The following is a 20,375-nucleotide window of genomic DNA, read 5'->3' on the forward strand; positions in this document are numbered from 1 at the left end:
TCACCAAAAAAAAAATAATAACTAGCTGTGTGACCCTGGGGAAGTCACTTAACCCCCATTGCCCTGAAAAAGAAAGAAAGAAAGAAAAACATACTCACAGACCCCTAGCTAAGAATTCCTGCCTTCTGGGAGAAGCCCTGGGACAAACAGTCTCTGGTTTGCTAACACAGGCCGATCCCCTCACACGGATGCATGTGCTTTTCCCTCTAAACCGGGGAGCCAGTGGACCAGATGTGTCCTTGGAGCCTCACAGAGGAAGGGCCCTGATAACCACCTAGGAGGAACAGGGATTGTCCCCAAGCCCTCTGCCCACTTGTCAGCCAAGAGAATTGGCCGGACCCGCTCTGGGGCCTGGCCGGCTCCCCTGGGCCGTCTTCCAAATCAGCTGCCTCTGAAGAGCATTGCTTCCCTTAAACTGGCCCGCCGGTGTCCCCTCCTTGTGGAGGAAACAACTTTGTATCCTATTTCAAATGGTCCTGTTCTGTTCAGGAGTCGGCCCACGGGATGAAGTCAGACTCATCAGCATTTCTTCCCTCCTCCAGCCCCCTTTTTTCTCCCTTGATGCAGCAGCTCCAGGATGCTCCATCTGCCCCTCCTCAGCCCTTTGGAGATCCACTTCACTTTTGTTTGCTTTTGGTTTTTTGTGGGGCAATAGGGTTATGTGACTTGCCCAAGGTCACATAGCTAGTGTCCAGTGTCTGGGGCAGGATTTGAACTCAGGTCCTCCTGAATCCAAAGCCAGTGCTTTATCCATTGCGCCACCCAGCTGCCCCATGGAGATCCATTTCAGACTCCCAAACCTCAGCCTTCCCTTCTCTTCTCTGTATTTGTCCTAAGAATTTGAGGCAATTGACACGTACTAGCTGTATGACCCTGGGCAAGTCACTTAACCCCAATTGCCTCAACAACAACAACAAAAAAAGAATTTGAGGCAAGTGAAAGGGAGGCCCAGGCTGCCCACCCACAGGAGAACACTGAGCTCCCCCATGGCCTGGTTTGAAAGCTGGTGTCAGGCTGTGAACCAAAGGGTGCAGGGCCCAGAGGCAGGGAGCATCCTCCACTGAGGGTCACCTAGACAGAACTCTTCCCCTCAGGAAATCACGGTGTCCACAGCCCTCCCTGCCTTTTCTCCCAAGACAAAACCAGCCGCCTTAGGAAGACCCTTGGCCCCCCAGGCTGCTTAGAATCTTGGTAGCCAAGGATCCCAGAGTCCTTCCCTCCCTCCCCTTCAGTGGGCATCTCTCTGGCTGTCTCTCCTCCCCCAGGGGCCCTCTCAGTCTCTCTCCTGTAGGCTCTCAGCTCCTGCCACCCCCTGCCCAGACCCGGGCAGCCCCTCACCTGAGGCTGCCTTCTTCACCATCTCCGCAGAAGGTCAGACCCGCTGCTGACTGGTTTGCTTTGGTTCCCCAGCGCCCTCTTCCCTGATGTTGTGAACTGTATGCAGACCGACAACCTCGAGCTGAAGAAGCTTGTCTACCTGTACCTGATGAATTACGCCAAGAGCCAGCCAGACATGGCCATCATGGCTGTGAACACCTTTGTGAAGGTGCACAGGGGCCCCGGGCCTCAGACCGGGGAGGGCTCAGAAGCCTCCTGGCTCCAACCTGGGGGCCTTCCGTCCCCACTGTCACACTGGTCCCAGCACAGCTCAGCAGGAATCTCAAGGGGCACTCTCCTCTCTCCCTCTCCCCTCTTCCCTCTCTTGTCTCTCCCTCCCTCTCTCTCCCCCGCTTCCCCTCCCCACATGCATGCATGCTTTTTTCCCTGCATGGTGATATTCTATGGATACTAGAACCCCAGGATCATTTTGGAGCCGCTCAGGAAGATTTCTCTGAAGTTAACTTGCTCACTGTTGGCACTTGAATCTGAGGCTAGTAAGCTTAGCGGCATCAGCTTGGACTGTGACATGGCGTCTTAGGACCCCCTGTCAGGAATTTGGGGAAGGAGACAAGCCCCTGTGTTTAACCCCTTCAGGATTGCGAGGATCCCAACCCACTGATCCGGGCCCTGGCCGTGCGGACCATGGGCTGCATTCGAGTGGATAAGATCACAGAGTACCTATGTGAGCCTCTCCGCAAGTGCCTGAAGGATGAGGACCCTTATGTGCGCAAGACGGCCGCTGTGTGTGTGGCCAAGCTACATGACATCAATGCCCAGCTGGTGGAGGACCAGGGCTTCCTGGACACCCTCAAGGATCTCATCTCAGACTCCAACCCCATGGTGAGCCGGCGCCCTCCTGCCTTGGACCCAGGCTCCCGGCCCTTCCTGCTTGGAGCTTGAGCCTGTCTGGGTCAGCCCCCACACCCCCCAGTCTGAGAGCCAGGCCCTTCCTGGGCAGACCAGGCAGGATGAAACATGATCATCTCCCTGTTACTGTACACAGGCTGCTGCTTTCCCAACCACGGTCCCCTCCAGTGTGTGTCAGCACTTCCACTGGTGCCCTTTGGTGCAGTGGGACCTGGTTGTGGCCAGATCCTAGTGTAGAGCCTCCTTCCAGCAATGCAGAGCAGCATCTTAGCCCGATGCAGCAGGCGCTGGGGTGTGGAGAGGGGATGCCTGGGCCCACACAGTGTGTGCGTGCATGTGTGTGTGTGTAAGAGAAAAAGAGAGGGGGCAGGGCACACCTCAATGGTCTGGGCTTCCTGACTCCAGGGCTGGCCCTAGATCTCAGGGCGGATGCGCAGCCTCTCACTGGAGTAGGAATAAGGACGCTGAAGTTTCCTTCCCAGCTCTGTCTGTCCTTCCCTAACCAGGAGATTTGGGGCCACTCCCTGAGGTGAAGATGTTCCCTGCCCTCTGTCCATCAGAAGGTAGTCATGAGGAACGAATGACCCAGTGTGTGAGTGTGTGTGTGTGTGTGTGTGTGTGTGTGTGTGTGTGTGTGTGTGTGTGTTCACATGCGTGAGCTTTGGAGTACACAAGATGCCTGATGACTCCCCCAGCTTGTGCTTCCAAGTTGCATTGCAGCCACCCCACGAGGGAGGAGGGCAGGCCAAGGATGAGTCCCAGATGACAGAGGAGGAAGCTGAGTCTCGGCGGGAAGTGAGGGGGGCAGCCCCAGCACTGCCCAGGTTGTGGCCAAGCCAGGATTGGAAGACTCCTGATTCCAGAGCCCAGGTGCTCCCATTGCACCGCCCTGATTTCTCTCAGTGGCCGGCTCTTCTGGGGTCTGAGCCCTCCTTCCCGCCACAGTGGGTGCCTCGGGGAGGCCCCATCGACGTCTGAGCAGTCCCCAGCTCCTCTCTCCACCAGAACGTGGGCCCCTCGGGGCACCCCCAGTGTGCCATGGCCTGGGAGGCAGCCAGAGGGCCAGGACGGGAGCAAGAAGGAGATTGTGCCCTTTCCCAGGCTCTGCCAACCAGGGAGGCCCGCTCCTGATGGCCAAGGCTCTCTTGGGCCATGGCGAGTGTGGCTTCATGGGGCAGCCTCCCCGCGGAGATTCCCAACCCTCTACAGACGGGGCGGCTGAAGAGCTCTCCATCAGCCTTGTGAAGGGGGGCTCCTGTCCCCAGGTACCTCCTCCTAAAATGGGTCTGAAGCATCTGAGCATGGGGACCTTGGCCACTTCTCTGCTCACTTGGAAAGAGAGGGAGGGATGCTTCACTTACCCAGGGGCCTCTGTTGTCATCTGACACGTCAAGGATTGGGGCCCCATTCTCCAGATGGAAGAATCGTGGATGGGCCCCATGTACTCTAAGGTCACACACACTGCCCGAGTTGGTCAGGCAGACACACCTACTGTGTGCTGGGGACAGAGACAGAAATAAGCTAGCAGTAAGAAGTAATAGGGGGTGTATGAGAAAGAGAGAGAGTGAGTGGCCATGAGTGTGTTTAAGTGTGAGAGAGTGGGGATGTGTGGGTGAGTGTGTATCTGAATGGGTGTGAGGGTGTCTGAGTTGGTGTAGGGAGGTGTTTGAGTAGGAGAATGGGTGTGGGTGTGAATGGGTATCTGTGTGAGTGTGAGTGCCTGGGTGTGTATGAGAAGAATGCACATGTGCATGTATGTGTGAGTGGGTGGGTATCTGTGAGAAGAATGTGTGTAAATGCATTGTGAGCATGTGCTTGGGTGCATGTGTGTGTGTAGAGGAATGTTTTAGACAGTAATGTGTGTACACATAGTGTCCTACTGGTCTCGTGGTGTGACTCATGGCCTTGGTGGTTAGAAGTTGGGGCCATGGCCACTTGGCCTCTCTTGCAGGTTGTGGCCAATGCTGTGGCTGCCCTCTCGGAGATAGCCGAGTCTCACCCAAGCAGCAACCTCTTGGACCTGAACCCACAGTCAATCAACAAGCTGCTGACGGCCTTGAATGAGTGTACAGAGTGGGGGCAGATCTTTATCTTGGACTGCCTGGCTAACTACATGCCCAAGGATGACCGGGAAGCCCAGAGGTGAGCAGGAGAGGGGAGGGAAGTCTCGGGACACTTGGCCTGGCAGGTTCCCATTCCCAAATCTCGGGACTGAAGACTTGGAGGCTTCAGATCAGCCTTTTAATGGCTCTTTGGGGCCGCGGCCTTCCTTGTTCCTCTGCACATAAGTGCTTGGAGGGCAATTCTGACCCGGAGGAGGCCCGGCTCTCCCTGCCCTCTCCACTGCCCGCTGCTGCAAACCTGGGCCCTGGGTGAGAAGTGATGTGGCTCCGTGGTAGAGGCTGCACCGGCTCCCTCACCTGGCATGCTGGGGGCTGGGGCCTCCTCTGGCTTAGGAGCTGCCCACCTGACCCTGAAAGGCTTGGATCCTGTGGCGGATGCCAGCCCTGCCCTCTGCCCCCTGTCTTTTGTCTGTTGTGGAATGGGGAACGCTTTCTCCTTAGCATCTGCGAGCGTGTGACCCCCCGGCTCTCTCACGCCAACTCAGCCGTGGTGCTGTCGGCAGTGAAGGTGCTGATGAAGTTCATGGAGATGCTCTCCAAGGACCTGGACTACTACGGCACGCTCCTCAAGAAGCTGGCACCTCCCCTGGTCACCCTGCTGTCGGCTGAGCCGGAGCTGCAGTACGTGGCCCTGCGCAATATCAACCTTATCGTGCAGAAAAGGTGACCTCGGCCTGCGCGTGTGCAAGTGTGCACGTGTGTGACTGTGCAAGGGGAGGTGGGGAGACGGTCAGGGGCTCGTGAACACTGCCGGAGGAGGATAGTACCCGTCCATAGCTGACAGGGTCTCAGAGCCTAATGAGAGGCTGGCTCCGCACCCTTCTGGTGCCATCTCTGACCTTCTCCCCAGGGCCGCCACTGGGTGGGGCTGGGTTTGGGCTCAAGCTCCGTGCTCAGCTGCTTCCTATTCCTCACTTGGGTGTGGGGAGCACAAAGGCAGGTTTGAGGGTCATCTCTGAGCCCATGGAAGTGGTGAAGACTGGGCAGCCGGCCGTCGTTGCTGCCCCGAGTGCTCTCCCAAAGCCACCTTCCTGCCCCTTCTCCGTCCCTTTGTCCTCTCAGGCCTCGGGCCCAGCTGCCCTGGCTGTGGGCTCATCTCCTCAGCATTCAGAACAAAGCCTGCTGAGTTTGCTGCTTTGTGGAGCTAACTCATTCCTAGACAGTCGGAATGTGGGGACCCTGCGTCAGCTGTTTGGGAAGGGCCAGAAGCACCCAGGAGAGCATGGCTGGGCCGCCCACTGCTCCCTGGGCTTTCCTCCTTGGCCTTCCTGGATTGCCTTAGGTGCGAGCCACTCTTCCCTTCCAGGCCTGAGATCCTGAAGCACGAGATGAAAGTCTTTTTTGTCAAGTACAACGATCCCATCTATGTGAAGCTAGAAAAACTGGACATCATGATCCGCCTGGCCTCCCAAGCCAACATTGCCCAGGTCAGCGCCTTGGGCCCTCCGCCCTTCCACAGCCCCAACAGGTGCCTGCTCCCAGGTGCCCCCATTCTCCAGGGCCACCATCTTTGCAATCCATCCGTCCACCTTCTAAGGAGGAGCCCAGCTCCCGCCAGCCGTGTCTCACTGTGTGTTCCCGTGGCAGGTGTTGGCGGAACTGAAAGAGTATGCAACAGAAGTGGACGTGGACTTTGTGCGCAAGGCCGTCCGCGCCATTGGCCGCTGCGCCATCAAGGTGGAGGTGAGCGTTCCCAGAGCCAAGCTGAGCCCCTCATTGTCTCAGACAAGACCCGGGCCCTTCTGGGAAGTGGGAACCTGGGAGCCCAAGCCATGGGCCCCCACCGGAGGTCAAACAGGGGCTCTCATCTCCATCAGGACTTCATCCATCCCTGGAGGGCTCAGCTCTCTTCCCTGAGCTTTGAGCTCTCAGGCCCCCTGAGCATGAGGTCAGTTAAGATGCTCTGTGTAGATGAGCCAGACCCCCGGATCACTAGCAGCGAGGGGCTGCCCTGCAGGAGCTCAGGGGAGCCTGGACAGCCAGGATGGGGTCGGTGGCCAGCTTGGTGGGGAGGCAGACCCTCGGGGATCAGTGTCCTTTGCAGAAAGAAGGCTGTCAGCGAGGCTCATGTGTTTATGGGTGACGTCAGCCCCAGGGCTGGCCTCCTTGGGCCACTGCCTCCTTTCTTTGGCCTCCTGGTGTAATGTTCTCATTTACAGTTGAGGAAACTGAGGCCCACAGAAAGGAGGTAGTTTGTACAGGGCTGTACTCGGGCAGCATCAAGGGGCCAAGCTGAGGCGTGACTGACCACAGAGCTAGTGCTCTGCCCCCACCACCCTGCTCCGTCTTCTTGCCAAGCCCCCTCTTCAACCCCTCTGCCAGCAGACCCCGTTGTCCTGGGAAGGGCTGGGGCAAGGAGCTTCAGTAGCCCTTCCTCCCTGGCTCCGAGAGCCTGGTGCTCTCCCCATTCAAGGGGGCCTGTGTTTCACTGCCCAGGGAGCCAGTTTTTAGCAACAAAGGTCGAACCCTGGGCTATGATCTGAGGCCTGTCTTCATCTCCCCATGTGACTTTGCATGAGTTTTCCCTCCGTTATCTGTGCCTAGGGGAGGAGATCCCCACCACCCTGCCTCGCTTAGGCGGGCCGTGCACTTGGAGACCCCATCCAGGTGCCTGGGGCGCCATTTCCCCGACCCCTGACCCCTGCTCCATCCTTGCAGCAATCTGCAGAGCGCTGTGTGAGCACCCTGCTGGACCTGATCCAGACCAAGGTCAACTACGTGGTACAGGAGGCCATTGTGGTGATCAAGGACATCTTCCGCAAGTACCCCAACAAGTATGTACCCCGATCCCAACCACTGGGCAACCCCAGGAGGCACCTGCCTGCAGAACAGAGCCCTGGGCCGCTGGGTAGACCAAGACACACTTTCCCATCTCTGCTTCCCTGATCCCCTTTCCCTGCCCCTCCAGGCCAAGTGCCAAGATGCCCGGGGTCACAACTGAGGGAGTGGCACAAAGATCAGGGCCTTGGGGGCACCTCCAGCCCTCATTTGCAGCAGCCTGTAGTCTTGTCCCTTGTCACTGCCCTTCTCACTTGTGTGCCCTGTCATGAGGGAACCTCAGGGAGCCTGTCACTTGGGGACGCTCCAGGGCTGCCTCAGTAAGTGCATGTCCTTGAGCCTCCGAGCTGAGCCACAGTTTCCTCCTATGAAAAATGTTGGGGCAGCCTTCCTCATCTGCCTCCTACGGCCCTCAGGTACGAGAGCGTGATTGCCACCCTGTGTGAGAACCTGGACTCCTTGGACGAGCCCGAGGCGCGGGCGGCCATGATCTGGATCGTGGGCGAGTACGCTGAGCGCATCGACAACGCCGACGAGCTCTTGGAGAGCTTCCTCGAAGGCTTCCATGATGAGAGCACCCAGGTGAGGCCCGCCCCCCACCTTCCCAGGCCATGCACAGGAGGGCCAAGAGCACGGTGAAGGCGTTTGCACTCCACGGGAATGTGTGCCCCCAATGCAGGGAGTGAAGGTGAGGGGGACGGAGCAGCTCAGCGTGGCCGGAGCCTGGGGGGCTTAGGTGCACAGTGGCTCTTGAAGGAGAAGGTGGCCAGGAGGCTCTGAGCACTGGCCGCTCCTCCTCACTGCCCAGGTAGAATTTGGTGGTTGGCTTCAGGTAGGGGGCGAGGCAGGACAGTCAGCCCTGGGGTTCAGGGCCCCTGCAAAGCTGGGCTCCTCTCGCCCCTCCAGCCCATGTCAGGCCAGGGGGCTGATACGAGCCCTTGAGGCAGGGAGTTGTTTGAGAGGAAGGAAGCTGGCCAGAGATGAGCCTTGGGGCAGCCTCTGCAGTCCCTCAGCACGTGGCTCTTACCAACCCCTTTGTGATCCATCAGCAAGCTTTATTGTGCACCTACTATGTGCCAGACATTGAGGGAGCCAGGACAAAAGATGGCTACTGTGTCCAAGTCCAGAGCCGGGCTGTCAGTTCCCTCCATGGTGGCAGCCCCTTTAATGGCTCTCCAGGGGAGGCGGGACACGTGGTGGGCCCGTAGGATGGCCCGAGAGGCCAGTTCGCTCCCCAGCTCTCTGTCTTGCTGCCTCCAAAGAGTGACCAACTCACATGTACTCTGGCCTCCTGGCATTGCCATGTGAACTCCACCCCCCACCCCTGCCTCCCCATCAGGCTGCCCTGTGGGCTGGGGTAATGAGGCAGCTGATTTCCATGGGCATGAGGAGGCTTGGCAGGCCCTGGGAGGCAGAGTTCTCCTCCTTCCTCCTCCTTCACAGCTGGCCCCAGCCAGGGCCTTAGACCATGGCCGCCCTGCCGGGGGTCATGGATGTGCCGTTTGCCATCCGGCCTCCCAGCCACGACCTGGGCCGCTGTGGGACACGCACGTGCCTCTGGGTGTCTCAGGGAGGGTCGCTGTCCCACAGAGCTCAGAGCCTGAAGGGCCTGTGACCCTCATGCTGTAAAGGGCCAGGCAGAGGCCTCAGAGGGAGGGGGAGGGGAGCCACGATCCAGATCCCAGGCCTCGAGGCCTGACCATCACTGACAGATGCCACGGCCTGCCTCACTTCTGCCTTTGAGCCCCGTGAGACCGGGAGCCCTCCCTGTGACACATGCCCTGGGTACCACCCAGGGTCTGTGGGAGGGGACACACAGAATGGCTGCAGAAGGGCACCAGGTTCCCTCAGCCCTGGCCACAGGTCCGGGGCTTTGTCCTTCCCGGGCCCAGAGCCAGGGGACGAGGCTCAGCCTCCTTCTAGTTCTTTCCTCTCCTTGAAGCTCCGTCTCCTTAGTGGCAGAATGAGGGTCACGTCTGTTCCCCCTGGCTCTCGGGGCTCTCCTAAGCTGAGGCCCCAGGGAGCCCACCGCGCCAGAGAAATGTGGGTTATGGACTTCCCCTGGGCCCTTCGGCCTGCCCTGCACCTGCAGGAGGGGAGAGCCCACTGCCGGCCACCCCCAGGGCTCTGGCCCACCCAGGCCAGACACTCCCAGCCCCTCACCCCCAGTGGCGGGTGCTCAGGTCGACCGTAGCCCCGGCTCCAGTGCTGGGGTGTGGATGACTTGCCTCCGCCCACGTCCTGCCTGCCCCGACAGCTCTTCCGCTTCTCCCCGTGCCCAGGTCCAGCTCCAGCTGCTGACAGCGATTGTGAAGCTCTTCCTGAAGAAGCCCACGGAGACCCAGGAGCTGGTGCAGCAGGTCCTCAGCCTGGCCACCCAGGTGCGTCCTGAGGCCTCTGCCCGGCGTGGGGCGGGGCAGGGAGGTGGGCACCCCAGTGAGTATGGGCAATTCTGCCGCCCCCATCTTGGACAGGCTCAGCTCTGAGGGATCATGGGAAAAGGAGAAAGCCTGGCCCCTGTCCTCAGCTTCCCATGTAGCTGTAGAGGCCTGGGATTCAAGGCAATGCCACCGTGACTAGAAAGAGTGTGTGTTGTGTGGCAGGGTCCTGGGAGCCACAGACAGCAGGCCTGGATCCAGGAGGGCGGGGCTCCTGGGGAGGAAAGCCAGAGGGGGGGGGGGGCCTTGTGGAGGGCTTGTCTGCTGCTCCTGGGTGGTGGGAGGGAGGGGGAGAGAGAGAGAGAGAGAGAGAGAGAGAGTGTGTGTGTGTGTGTGTGTGTGTCTCTGTGGATGTGGTGTGTGTCACTGTGTGCATGTGTGTGTGTCTGTGTGGGTGCCCACCTCCCCAGGCCCTGCCCACTGAGGTCTGGCCACTGCCCTGCTCTCACCCCCTCTGACCTCTCTCTTCTCTCTCCATGCCACGCCCACCTCCTCCTCTCAAGGACTCTGATAACCCTGATCTGCGGGATCGCGGCTACATCTATTGGCGCCTGCTCTCCACAGACCCCGTGGCAGCCAAGGAGGTGGTCCTGGCTGAGAAGCCGCTGATCTCTGAGGAGACTGACCTCATTGAGCCCACGCTCCTTGACGAGCTCATCTGCTACATCGGCACGCTCGCCTCGGTCTACCACAAGCCCCCCAGTGCCTTTGTGGAAGGCAGTCGGGGGGTGGTGCATAAAAGCCTGCCCCCACGCACGGGCTCGTGAGTACCAGGCCCCGCAGGGAGGGAGCCTGCCAGGCCAGGCCAGACACCTATCCCTGGGAACCAAGGACCCAGTGGATGGGCATGGCTGGGCATGATCAGGGAATGAGCCTTGGGAAGGCTTCCCTCCAACTGCATGGTCAGCAATTTCCCTGCAGCAGAGTGGGCATCACTGCCACCCACTCCCCGGGATCTCGGCATGTGACGTTGTTTCAGGGTTGTCTGGTGTCTTCCTCCTCTCAGCTGGGTCAGCTCGGTTTACTGGCGATGGAGTGCCTGCTGTATGCATGTTCCTGGGGGGAGAACAGGGCTAGATTCAGCCTCCCAGAGGCCTCTGGGTGGGGATGCTGACGACTGCCCTCTCAGCTTCCCCTCCCTTATGCCCTCCAAGCCAGGCTTGGTTGCCTGGCCATGCCTCCTCTGCCCTGGGCTTGGGGCTCTGCTTCCCCTGTTGTTTCTAGCTTCAGAATTCAGTCCCACAGAATGGGGGGCTTGCCGTGGGTCCCCAAGGCAGCCATTTGGCCCCCACTCAGCTCACCGATCCCTTTTCCTTCTGTGGCAGGAGTGAGAGCACCGAGAGCCCTGAAGCCCCACCTCCGGGCGCACCCCCCAGCGAGCAGCCGGCTGTCATCCCTGCCCAGGGTGACCTCCTCGGCGACCTGCTCAACCTGGACCTGGGCCCCCCAGTCAGCGGGCCCCCGTTGGCCACGGCCCCTGTGCAGATGGGGGCCGTCGACCTGCTCGGGGGAGGCCTGGACAGCCTGGTACGTTAGGGGGCTTCCCCTCGCTTTTCATGGATGGGTATCCCCAGACCAGGTGACCCGGCCCATTGGAACCGGACCCAGACTGTGGTCCATCTTGGGACCTGCAGGGTCACGTTTCCCCCTTCAGAAACAGGCTGGTTACAGCTCTGTGGAGAGACCAGCGCTCAGCAGCATCGTGGGAGGACGTGGATGGGTACAAACAGCACTTAGAGGACAGGGGAAGGGCTCCTGGCATGGCCCAGGACTCCTGCTGCTGCTGCTGAGATGGCAGCTCTGAGTGTGCAGCCAGGCTGGGCTGGGCCGCATGATGTGCACACACATGTGCTTTGAGCTAACATGGGGCCGCTCCAGCACAGGGGGACAGACTGTCCAGATGAGACTGGGGAAGGCTCAGAGACTGGGAGTCGTGCCTGGAAGCAGGTGCCAGGCCAAGGGCAGAGCTTCCGATGAGAGTAGAAATCTCTGGTGACTCATCTGTTTCCCTCCTTTCCTTTCTCTCTCTTCCTTGCTGGGTCGTGTCTGTCTCTGTCCTGGCTTCTCTGTCTCTCTGCATGTGGCTGGCTCTCCTCTTCCTGGCTGCGTCTGCTTGGAGATGGGTGACGAGTCCGAAGGGGTAGGGACCAGGCTTCTTCTCTGCCCTCTCAGATCTGCCCAGACGCCCCAGTTAGCTCTTCCCTTCCCACTCCCGTCTGACCAGCCCACTGCAGCCTCGGGGTGGACACGGGCATGTTAGGGAGCAGGCCTCCCGCCAAGGGGGCTGCTCGTGGCCCCTCATGGGATTCCCGCCCTGCTGGTGGTGGTCCCTGGGTCGGCCGTACTCTGGCTGTGGGCTCTCTCTGCAGTCCCAGCGCTTCTCTACAGCCCCCCTTTCTGAGCTGGTTCTAAATTCCCTTGGTGGATGTGTGTCCAGAGTGCTGGCTGGGCAGCGCTCCCTCGCACAGCCTCGCCCAGAGGAGGGACATCCCCGGGGCAGTGGGGGTCTCCAGCCTGGCCCTCCAGTTACTGGGCTCTTTCTTGTCTCTGCAGCCTAGAGGTGATGTGAGTGGCAGCCCTTCAGTAAGTACCTGACCTCCACAGCTCCTTGGTAGCACCCCCTCAGCGGCCTCCCCTCACCAGCTCTCTCTCCTTTCCAGATGGGCGGCACTAACTTTGCTGCCCCTCCTGCGGGGACAATGCCAGCCAACCTGGGGGCCCCCATTGGCGGCGGCTTGGGCGACCTCTTTGACTTGACCAGTGGAGTGGGAACGCTGTCTGGCTCCTATGTGGCTCCAAAAGCAGTAAGTCATGTGCCCTGATGCTCCTTCCAGGGGGAGGGGAGGGCTTTCTCTGCCCATCACCCATGCCTCAGGCCGGTCAAACGGGGGCATGCCAGTTTGCCAATGGCGGATTTGGCCTCCTTTCATCCCAGGACCCACAGGCATTTAGGAAGCCCGTAAGCACAAGGCACTGCACTAGGCCATCGACTCCCCGTCATGGCTGGGCACGCAGAGTGGCCTTGCCCACCATGGCCTCCCCCAGACCTGCTGGGGCAGGGGGTGGCTCTGGGAGGGGCCCTTCTGCCAGCTTTGACACAACAAACAAAACATGCATTGACTGACTACGTGCCATAGGCCATATCTGTATCCCATGAGCCAGCAGCACCAGTGATGGGGATGGCTATGGCTGTGGACTCCAGGCCTTTGGGGATATTGCCTCAGTGTCACGGGGTTCCTCCTGCCTCCCTAAAATCCTGCTCTAACCTGGTCAGCTTGGAAAGGTGGGCACAAGCCTGTTTGAGGGGTGCGGAGCACCTGCTGTGAGTGATGCCACATAAGGCGTCGGTCTGCTCGTCCCTCGTGTCTGAGGATCTGTGGTGACAAGTGCTCAGCAGATGGGCCGGGGTGGCCTCTGGGAGAGAGCTAGGAGGCCATCATTCATCCAGACCGGCGCCCTTGCCCTCTTCAGCATCCCAACAAGCCGATTGGCCTTTCCCAGAGTCCTCCAGGTGGTCTGTTCCCATTTCCAGCCCACTCTGAGGAAGCATCGTCTGACATTCAGCCTCCGTCTGCTTCTTGGCAACTCGCAGCCCTGGTTTTGCCCCTAGAGCCCAGCAGGACGAGCCCCACCTTCTTCCTCAGGACCACCCTCCAGACTTGTCCTCCACCCCAGCCCCATCTTCTGTGAAGCAGAAGGCCCTTGGTGAAGGCTGGCCTTGGAAGGCTGATGGTTCCCTCACTGCCCCTCCTTACTTGCTGAGGGTCTTAGAACCTTGCAGTCTGAGGGCTGCATCATGGAGACGGGATCTGCATTCAGTCTGAGCCCACTCCTCAGAGACGGAGGCCGTGCCCCCGGGGTGTCAGGGACACACTTGTGCTCCAGCCTTACTCAGTCTTCCAGGGGAAGACCCCCTTGTAAAAGCTTTTAGACAAAGAGAGATCCAGTGCATCAGCCTGAGAAAACTGAGTCACTAAGAGACGATCAGATATCTCCCCTAGGTCACCACCCAGAAGGGGCCCAGAACCCCCGTGTTCAGAACTGAGACAGCTCATTTACACTGGATGGCTTTGCTGTGGCTGAAATGGAGACCACAGCCATTACCTGTTGGCCCAGCGGGCCTCACTGGGGGGTCGTACTCATGCCCCCGAGCCTGGGGTGGCCACAGCCACACAGGCCCCCTTCCCCGCCTCCACCTTTCCTGGCAAGGCCAGTGTATGACATCTAGTGTCTCTGGGGAAGAGAGGAGTGTGATGGCCTCAGAGTATACCCTGCGCTGCTGAGGGGTCAACCTGAAGTCCAGTTGTGTCCTCCTGGGCTCTGATCCGTAAGCCGGCACTCTGCATCCTCACCCCATGGCAGCCAAGGCAGACAGGCATGAAACATTTATTAGACGCTACTCTATGGAGAACTCACCCGGGGTAGGCACTCACGCGGTGCTCAGACAAGAGATAAAAGGACACTCAAGGTCTCTCTGAAAAACCTTGGAATCGATTGTGAGACACAGGAGATGCTGGCACAGGGCACCCGGTGCAGGTGCCCACATCGGAGAAGGGGCAGAATCTCAGGAGCTTAGAAGAAACGTGAGCCGTCTCCCCTCCAGATGTGCCTGACCTGTGGTGGAGCCTCCCGAACTTGTGTCAGTCTGACCAGCCACAGTCGGACGCGCTGTCTTTTTTTTTTTTTGGTGAGGCAGTTGGGGTTAAGTGACTTGCCCAGGGTCACACAGCTAGTAAGTGTTAAGTGTCTGAGGCTGGATTTGAACTCAGGTCCTCCTTACCCCAGGGCTGGTGCTCTACCCACTGTGCCACTTAGCTGCCCCCGGACCCAACGTAGTGAGGCCATTTGGGTCCTCTTCAAGCAGAGGACAACCACCAACCAACCATGTGCCAGGCACTGTGCCCAGCACTTGGCAAAAACATCCCCTGCCCTCAGCGAGCTCGGAAGCATCTTCCAAGGAGGTGCCAAGGATGCCAATCCTGACCTTTAGCGAACCCAGGCTGGCAGAGCTGCTGCCTTCCTGCCAATGGGCAGGGCAGTCTGGGGGAAAGAGCCTTGGATTTGGAGCCTGAGAGTGCCGGCTCTGCCCACTGCTCCCTGGGTCACTCAGGGCAGAGGGCTTGGCCACCCAAGCACCAGCCCTCTCCCCCCTACCCACACCACCCTGGCCCCTCCCCACTGGCCTCAGGAGCAGTTACCGAAGAGGGCGGCCAGGGCTGCCCCTGGAGCACTCTCAGGCCCCTTCTCCAGAAGACCAGCAAAGGGATCTGAGGAGGATAGGCTGAGGCCAACGCTCATTTTACAGGGGAGGGCACTGTCCAAGGAGGGATTTGAACCCAGAGCCCTGGCAGACGTGCTGCACTGCTGACTCCTTCTGTGTGCTGACCTTCTCCCGTAGGTCTGGCTCCCTGCCATGAAAGCCAAAGGCCTTGAGATCTCAGGGACTTTCACCCGCCAGGTGGGCTCCATCTCCATGGACCTCTTGCTGACCAACAAGGCACTGCAGGTCATGTCGGATTTTGCCATCCAGTTCAACCGCAACAGGTATGGCACTGAGCAGGCAGCTCTGGCCGGTCACAGGCCCAGGAAGGAGGCTTTGCTCTTCATTAATTCGCCCTGGGCGTGGCCTAGGACAGGCAGCCAGTGTGCATGGCTGGGCAGGGCCGGTCACCGGCCCGTCCACCTGACCCAAAGCAGCCTCTTCTCCGATTGGCTACAGTGACGCCTGCACTGCAGCGTCTGAGAGGGGGCCCGAAGGTGTGCATATTGTTAGCCAGAGCCAGCAGGCAGAGGCTTGAGAGAAAGGTCACTGTCCATCAGTAGCAGCCTCTGACCCCGGCCAGTCAAGGGCCAGCCTTGGGAGCCCTTTGGCCTGGGGCAGCCCTTGGTGCTGTTGGGGGTGCCCAGGACAGGATCAGAGGAAAGGGCCTCATTGGTCATCTGGTCCAACCCAGCTGGGCAGAGCTGGGGCCAGAGCCCAGCCGGCCCGTGGGTGACTGCTGACACAGATGCCCCAAATTCTAGAAGGAGAAAGAGCTTGAGGGCCCCCCCCCCCCGGTTCTCAAAGGGACGAGTGCAGGAGGACACTGGGAAGGAGGGTCTGCCTGGTGCTCAGCTCTGTCCCCCACCTCCACAGCTTTGGCCTGGCCCCTGCAGCCCCGCTCCAAGTCCACGCCCCTCTGAGTCCCAACCAGACGGTGGAGATCTCCCTCCCTCTCAACACCGTGGGCTCTGTCATGAAGATGGACCCTCTGAACAACTTGCAGGTGCGCCCCACCCTGGGGTGTGGGGGCACAGTGGGGGGAGGGGCAGCAGCAGGCCTGGCAGGGCCCCTCACCCCCTTGCATGCCCCCAGGTGGCCGTGAAGAACAACATCGATGTTTTCTACTTCAGCACCTTGTACCCGCTGCACATCCTCTTTGTGGAAGATGGGAAGATGGGTGAGTGTCCCTGTGAGCCTGCCAGGGGCCCTCCAGCCTCCATCCCCTGCCCCAGCTCCCCCATGTGCTCCCTGCACTGGCCACAGGCCCTGCTGGCCCAGGGCCCTCCCAGCAGCGCCTCAGTCAAGTTCAGGATCGAGGACAGTGTCCCTTGCCTTGGGGGACAGTGAGGTGGTCATGTTTATGGGCCTGTGGGAAGGGACATCAAAGGGGGAGGGGTCCCCAGCCCTGCTCAGGGTCCAGTCATGGTCAGTAAATGCTCAGGAAAGTGAGCTTGCATTGAAAGCCCTCCAGGAGGCATGTGGAATGGCACCCTGCTGGGAGGGGGCAGGAGGAGGGCAAGGGCTCAGTGAGGGCAGCTGTAGGAGGCAGGCCAGGTGGGCCTGAGGCCAGAGCGCCCGGGGCCCATCCTGCCCTCCTTTGTTTCATAGGAGAGGAAACTCTGGACACCAGTGGGGTGGAGGTGGAGGGACTCACCCTAGTACAAAGGAGCAAAGTCACAGGGTTCTGGAGCCTGTAGTTCAGGCCAGAGCCAGAGATGGGGACTGGGGCTGGGCTCGGCACTCGAGGCCTCCAGCTGCAGCAGCGGGGCTCAGCCCAGCTTCTTCTCCCCTCAGAGAGGCAGATGTTCCTGGCCACGTGGAAGGACATTCCCAATGAGAACGAGGCCCAGTTCCAGATCAAAGACTGCCCCCTCAATGCAGGTGAGGGAGATGTTGCACGAGGCTAGACCCGGTCCTGAATCTCCATTCGGGGCTCACTCTGTGCTGGGCACCAGCACGCAAATACAAGGCGGGAGGCAGGCCACCAGAAGGGACTGGGGAGAGGGGCCTCCTCAGGGCATAAGGGCACAGAGTTGGCCAGCATGGCGAGGGCTGCTGAGGCTGAGCAGGCCATGGGGGTGGAGGGAGGGCCTGTGGGGCCAGGCCTCTGGTGCCATGTCCCCTCTGCCTCCCTCCCCACAGAGGCTGTGAGCAGCAAACTGCAGGGCAGTAACATCTTCACTATCGCCAAGAGGAATGTGGAGGGCCAGGACATGCTGTACCAGTCCTTGAAGCTCACCAACGGCATCTGGGTCCTGGCAGAGCTGCGTATCCAGCCCGGCAACCCCAACTTCACGGTGAGCCCCGGGGAGCCCCCGCCTGCTGGCCCCCCGTCTCTCCCTGCACCCTGTGTCATCCTCTTTCCCCTCCTCCATCCCTGCCCAAAGCCTGGCATTTCAATGGATTCTGTTCTGGGAGAAAACAGGTTGAAAAACCTGCATAAGGAAATGCTTTTTTCTGTCTCCCCGCCCCATGCCCACCCACCCCCGCCTAGCCCAGTGGGGCTGTGGTGGGTGCCCGAGTTGGCGTGTTTGTTTCCACCTCCCCTTCTCCCATATGTTTGGTGACTCCATGCCCACCTCCCCCAGGTCCCCGATGGGCGGATCCCTCTGTCTTCTCTCCTGGTTGCCCCCGGTGGCCCCTCCCATCTGGCTGACTGACCCTCATGCTCCCCAGAGGTGCCCGCCCTGGCTCTGCCCCTGCAGGCCACGCCCTCCTTTGGGCTTGTCTCAGTTTCCTCATCTCTGAAAAGAGGGGGAGGATCCTTTCTGGGTCTGCCACAATGGTGACACCAGCAGCGCCGTTGTCTCACTTGGCCCTCGTAATAGCACCCCCATTTTACAGATGAGGAGACTGAGGCTGAGAGGTTAGGGGACTTGCCCCAGGTCATGCTGGTCAGCATAGGAGGAGGTGCCCTGCCCACCAAGGCCACACTGCCCAGAGGGCAGGCAGCTTCTGTTTTCCTCTCAGTCCACCTCATTCCTGCTGAGGGCCATGGGGAGAGGAGCCTTACGTTGCCATCTCGCCGCTCGGCGATGCTGAGGCCATTACTTCCATTCTACCTTCTGCGTCCCTGCCAGAGCCCTGCACCCCACCCCCCAGCTCTGCTCCCCACTCCACTCCCCAACTTCTCCAAGCCTCCTGGGATGGGCTCCCTGACAGCCTTGGGCTGGTGATTCATCCCTCCTGGTGCTGCTGGGAGCGGGCGTCTGGGAGCCGGCTGGCAGCAGGTGTGTGGGCTGGAGGTCTATTTGGGTCCCTGGCCCAGCACGGCGGAGGAGGCTGGATCCCCCACCCCCTGCTTCGTGCGTGGCACAGCAGCAGCATCCGGGGCCCCGGGGAGGAGGCAGTCCCTCTCCTGCCCCGTCCCAGCAGCCCCCTCTTCTGTCTCCCCTGCAGCTGTCCCTGAAGTGCCGAGCCCCGGAGGTCTCTCAGCACGTCTACCAGGCCTATGAAACCATCCTCAAGAACTGATGGCCCCTCCCCTCCCCCAGCTCCTCCCGCCCCTCCTCCCCCAGGGCGAGGTCACAGCATCTCTTCCTGTCCGAGGGGGGACAGGAGATGGCTCCCCAAGACCCAGCTTCCCAGGGAAGGGGTGCGGGGCCTGTGGTGAGGGGTAAGACACACCCCTGGCTGCTGTGTCTTTGATCTGGGATCGCGCCCTTCTGCCACTGCTGAGAGGGAGGGAACGCAGGGGGGGCTGAGGTCAGAAAGTGCCCCTCACAGGCAGGAGTGTGTCATGGCCCTCCCCAGTTCAGGCCCCAGACAGACCCTGGGAAGACCCTTGTCTCTTGGGCATTTTCTTGACTATATCTGTCAGAACCAGTGTCCGGCCCGTCATCCCTCCTCACAGTGGTATGAGCCCCCGCTAGACTGGTGTTGGGTGGTTAGGAAGGTGCTCCTCCAGCCCCCCGGGCACCTACTTCCCTGGGGGAGCTGGGGACCCGGGAGAGGGCCCCACTCAGTCCAAGATGGCAGCCCCTTGGTGTTTCCTCCTTGTCTGTGTTTGCTTTGGCTGAAACCTCCCACAGTTCACCTGACCAGGCCTCAAAGGGTCCCCCGGGGGCCCTAGAAGCCGGTACTTGGACTGCTGCTTGTCCCATCCTCCTTTCTCTCTTGCCTTCTTCAAATCCCGCCATGGGTGCTCATGGGATTGGAAGTCCTCCCCATCCCCCCACCAGAAGCTGCAGCAACTGTCACTTGAGCCCTTCTCCCTGTGGGGGCCATTCCCCTCTGCCCCCCCAGCTCCTGCCCAGCCAGGCCCCAGGAAGCTCCTCACCTGGAAGGCCTGGAGCATCCTGGGCCCAGGGCAGGGCTCCTGCTCTGCTTGCTGTGTTTTTGAGGTGGGGGGACTGATTTTGTCTGCTTCTACCATCCCCTTGGGTCATGAGGCTTGGCCAGTGGCTCCTGCTGGCGCTCAGGGTGTTTTCCTGCTGTTTGTTAATAAAGAATTATCGCTTTGGGCAACCAGTGACACTAATTTTTTTTTCTCCCCTATCCCCCACCCCTCAATAAAGACAGTTAAAATAAATTCCACCAGGAGGGTTGTGTAAGACTCCAGCCCTTGCAGTAAATATATCTAATATATATAAATAAGAGGTATATATATTGTATGTTTACTCATGTTTTCAGAAAGAGAGAAACAATAAAAGTGACATCTTCCATCACCAGTGTGTCTCTGGAGAAATCTGTCAGCCCTGGGAGGTGTTCTCACACCAGGGCACCCGGCGGGGTCCTGAATTCCTGATCTCTGGCCTTCCTTGTTTCTAGTCCAATAAAACAGAGCCGCCCCCCGCCCCCCACCTCCAGGCCCAGGGGGCTCTCCAGGGCTTCGGAGAGCAGTGGAAGGTGAAAGGTGTGGCCTTGGCCGTGCCCTTTGGCCTCTGACCCTCCTGTTCTCCAACAAGAGGGTATTGCCCCAGCGGCTCCCTGGAAGCCCTCCATCCCACCACCTCCGCCCACTTGGCTCCTCGGGCCCCCTTCTTGCCTGTGCCGTCAGGGAGGCTTGTGGAGCAAAGGGGACAAACTGGCATCTTCCCCCTGGATGTAAGCGGCTGCCCAGCTTTCCTCCAAAGCCGCTTCTGTACAAGACCTTGGCTGGGCCCTCACTGGGTTCCAGACCCCCTTTGGATGCCGTAGGCGGCACCAGGGAAGGAAGAACTTTGCTGTGCGTTGAGCCCTGCTCTCTCAGCTGGCATGCCTGGGGGCACCCCTATACCTGTGGGCAGGAGCCAATGGGGCCTCTGTGGCCCCCAGCCCTTGGCACTGGGATCTGCGGGAACAGATTGTGAGGAAAGCCACCCATGTGTCATCACTCTCACCACCTGTCAAATCAAAGCCAGACCTCAGGTTTGTGAGGTCCTCTCTCCCACGGAGGAACTAAGCTGGCCTCCTTGGGGACCAACATTCCAACCTCTAACCAGGGCTTTCTTAAGCCGGCCTGTGCTGAGCCGCTGTTTCCCTTGCTGCCTCCCCATGAGGCCGGCCATGTCCACCCTCCGAGGCCAGGCTGGGGCCTGCCATCAT

At 60.1% G+C, this 20,375-nt stretch overlaps 1 protein-coding gene across 4 annotated transcripts in view; it reads left to right on the plus strand.

The window, feature by feature from the left end:
- Positions 1–19,516, plus strand: part of AP1B1 (adaptor related protein complex 1 subunit beta 1) — a 38,291-nt gene extending 18,775 nt beyond the window's left edge. The window contains exons 4-23 of one of the 4 annotated variants that reach the window (XM_043963685.1): positions 1,411–1,546; positions 1,975–2,220; positions 4,199–4,389; positions 4,812–5,033; positions 5,677–5,797; positions 5,958–6,053; positions 7,029–7,144; positions 7,565–7,730; positions 9,431–9,529; positions 10,090–10,349; positions 10,912–11,113; positions 11,706–11,726; positions 12,140–12,169; positions 12,247–12,390; positions 14,985–15,130; positions 15,723–15,852; positions 15,942–16,026; positions 16,644–16,730; positions 16,992–17,146; positions 18,249–19,516. In XM_043963685.1, coding sequence (XP_043819620.1) covers positions 1,411–1,546; positions 1,975–2,220; positions 4,199–4,389; positions 4,812–5,033; positions 5,677–5,797; positions 5,958–6,053; positions 7,029–7,144; positions 7,565–7,730; positions 9,431–9,529; positions 10,090–10,349; positions 10,912–11,113; positions 11,706–11,726; positions 12,140–12,169; positions 12,247–12,390; positions 14,985–15,130; positions 15,723–15,852; positions 15,942–16,026; positions 16,644–16,730; positions 16,992–17,146; positions 18,249–18,323 — 2,728 coding nt within the window. In that variant the 3' untranslated portion in view covers positions 18,324–19,516. The remainder of the gene's footprint in view (positions 1–1,410; positions 1,547–1,974; positions 2,221–4,198; positions 4,390–4,811; positions 5,034–5,676; positions 5,798–5,957; positions 6,054–7,028; positions 7,145–7,564; positions 7,731–9,430; positions 9,530–10,089; positions 10,350–10,911; positions 11,114–11,705; positions 11,727–12,139; positions 12,170–12,246; positions 12,391–14,984; positions 15,131–15,722; positions 15,853–15,941; positions 16,027–16,643; positions 16,731–16,991; positions 17,147–18,248) is intronic. The other 3 variants (XM_043963701.1, XM_043963694.1, XM_043963710.1) reach the window with 3 other exon arrangements.
- Positions 19,517–20,375: the final 859 nt, after the last annotated feature.

This window comes from Dromiciops gliroides, chromosome 1, assembly GCF_019393635.1.
Source record: "Dromiciops gliroides isolate mDroGli1 chromosome 1, mDroGli1.pri, whole genome shotgun sequence".
NCBI classification, from domain to species: domain Eukaryota; kingdom Metazoa; phylum Chordata; class Mammalia; order Microbiotheria; family Microbiotheriidae; genus Dromiciops; species Dromiciops gliroides.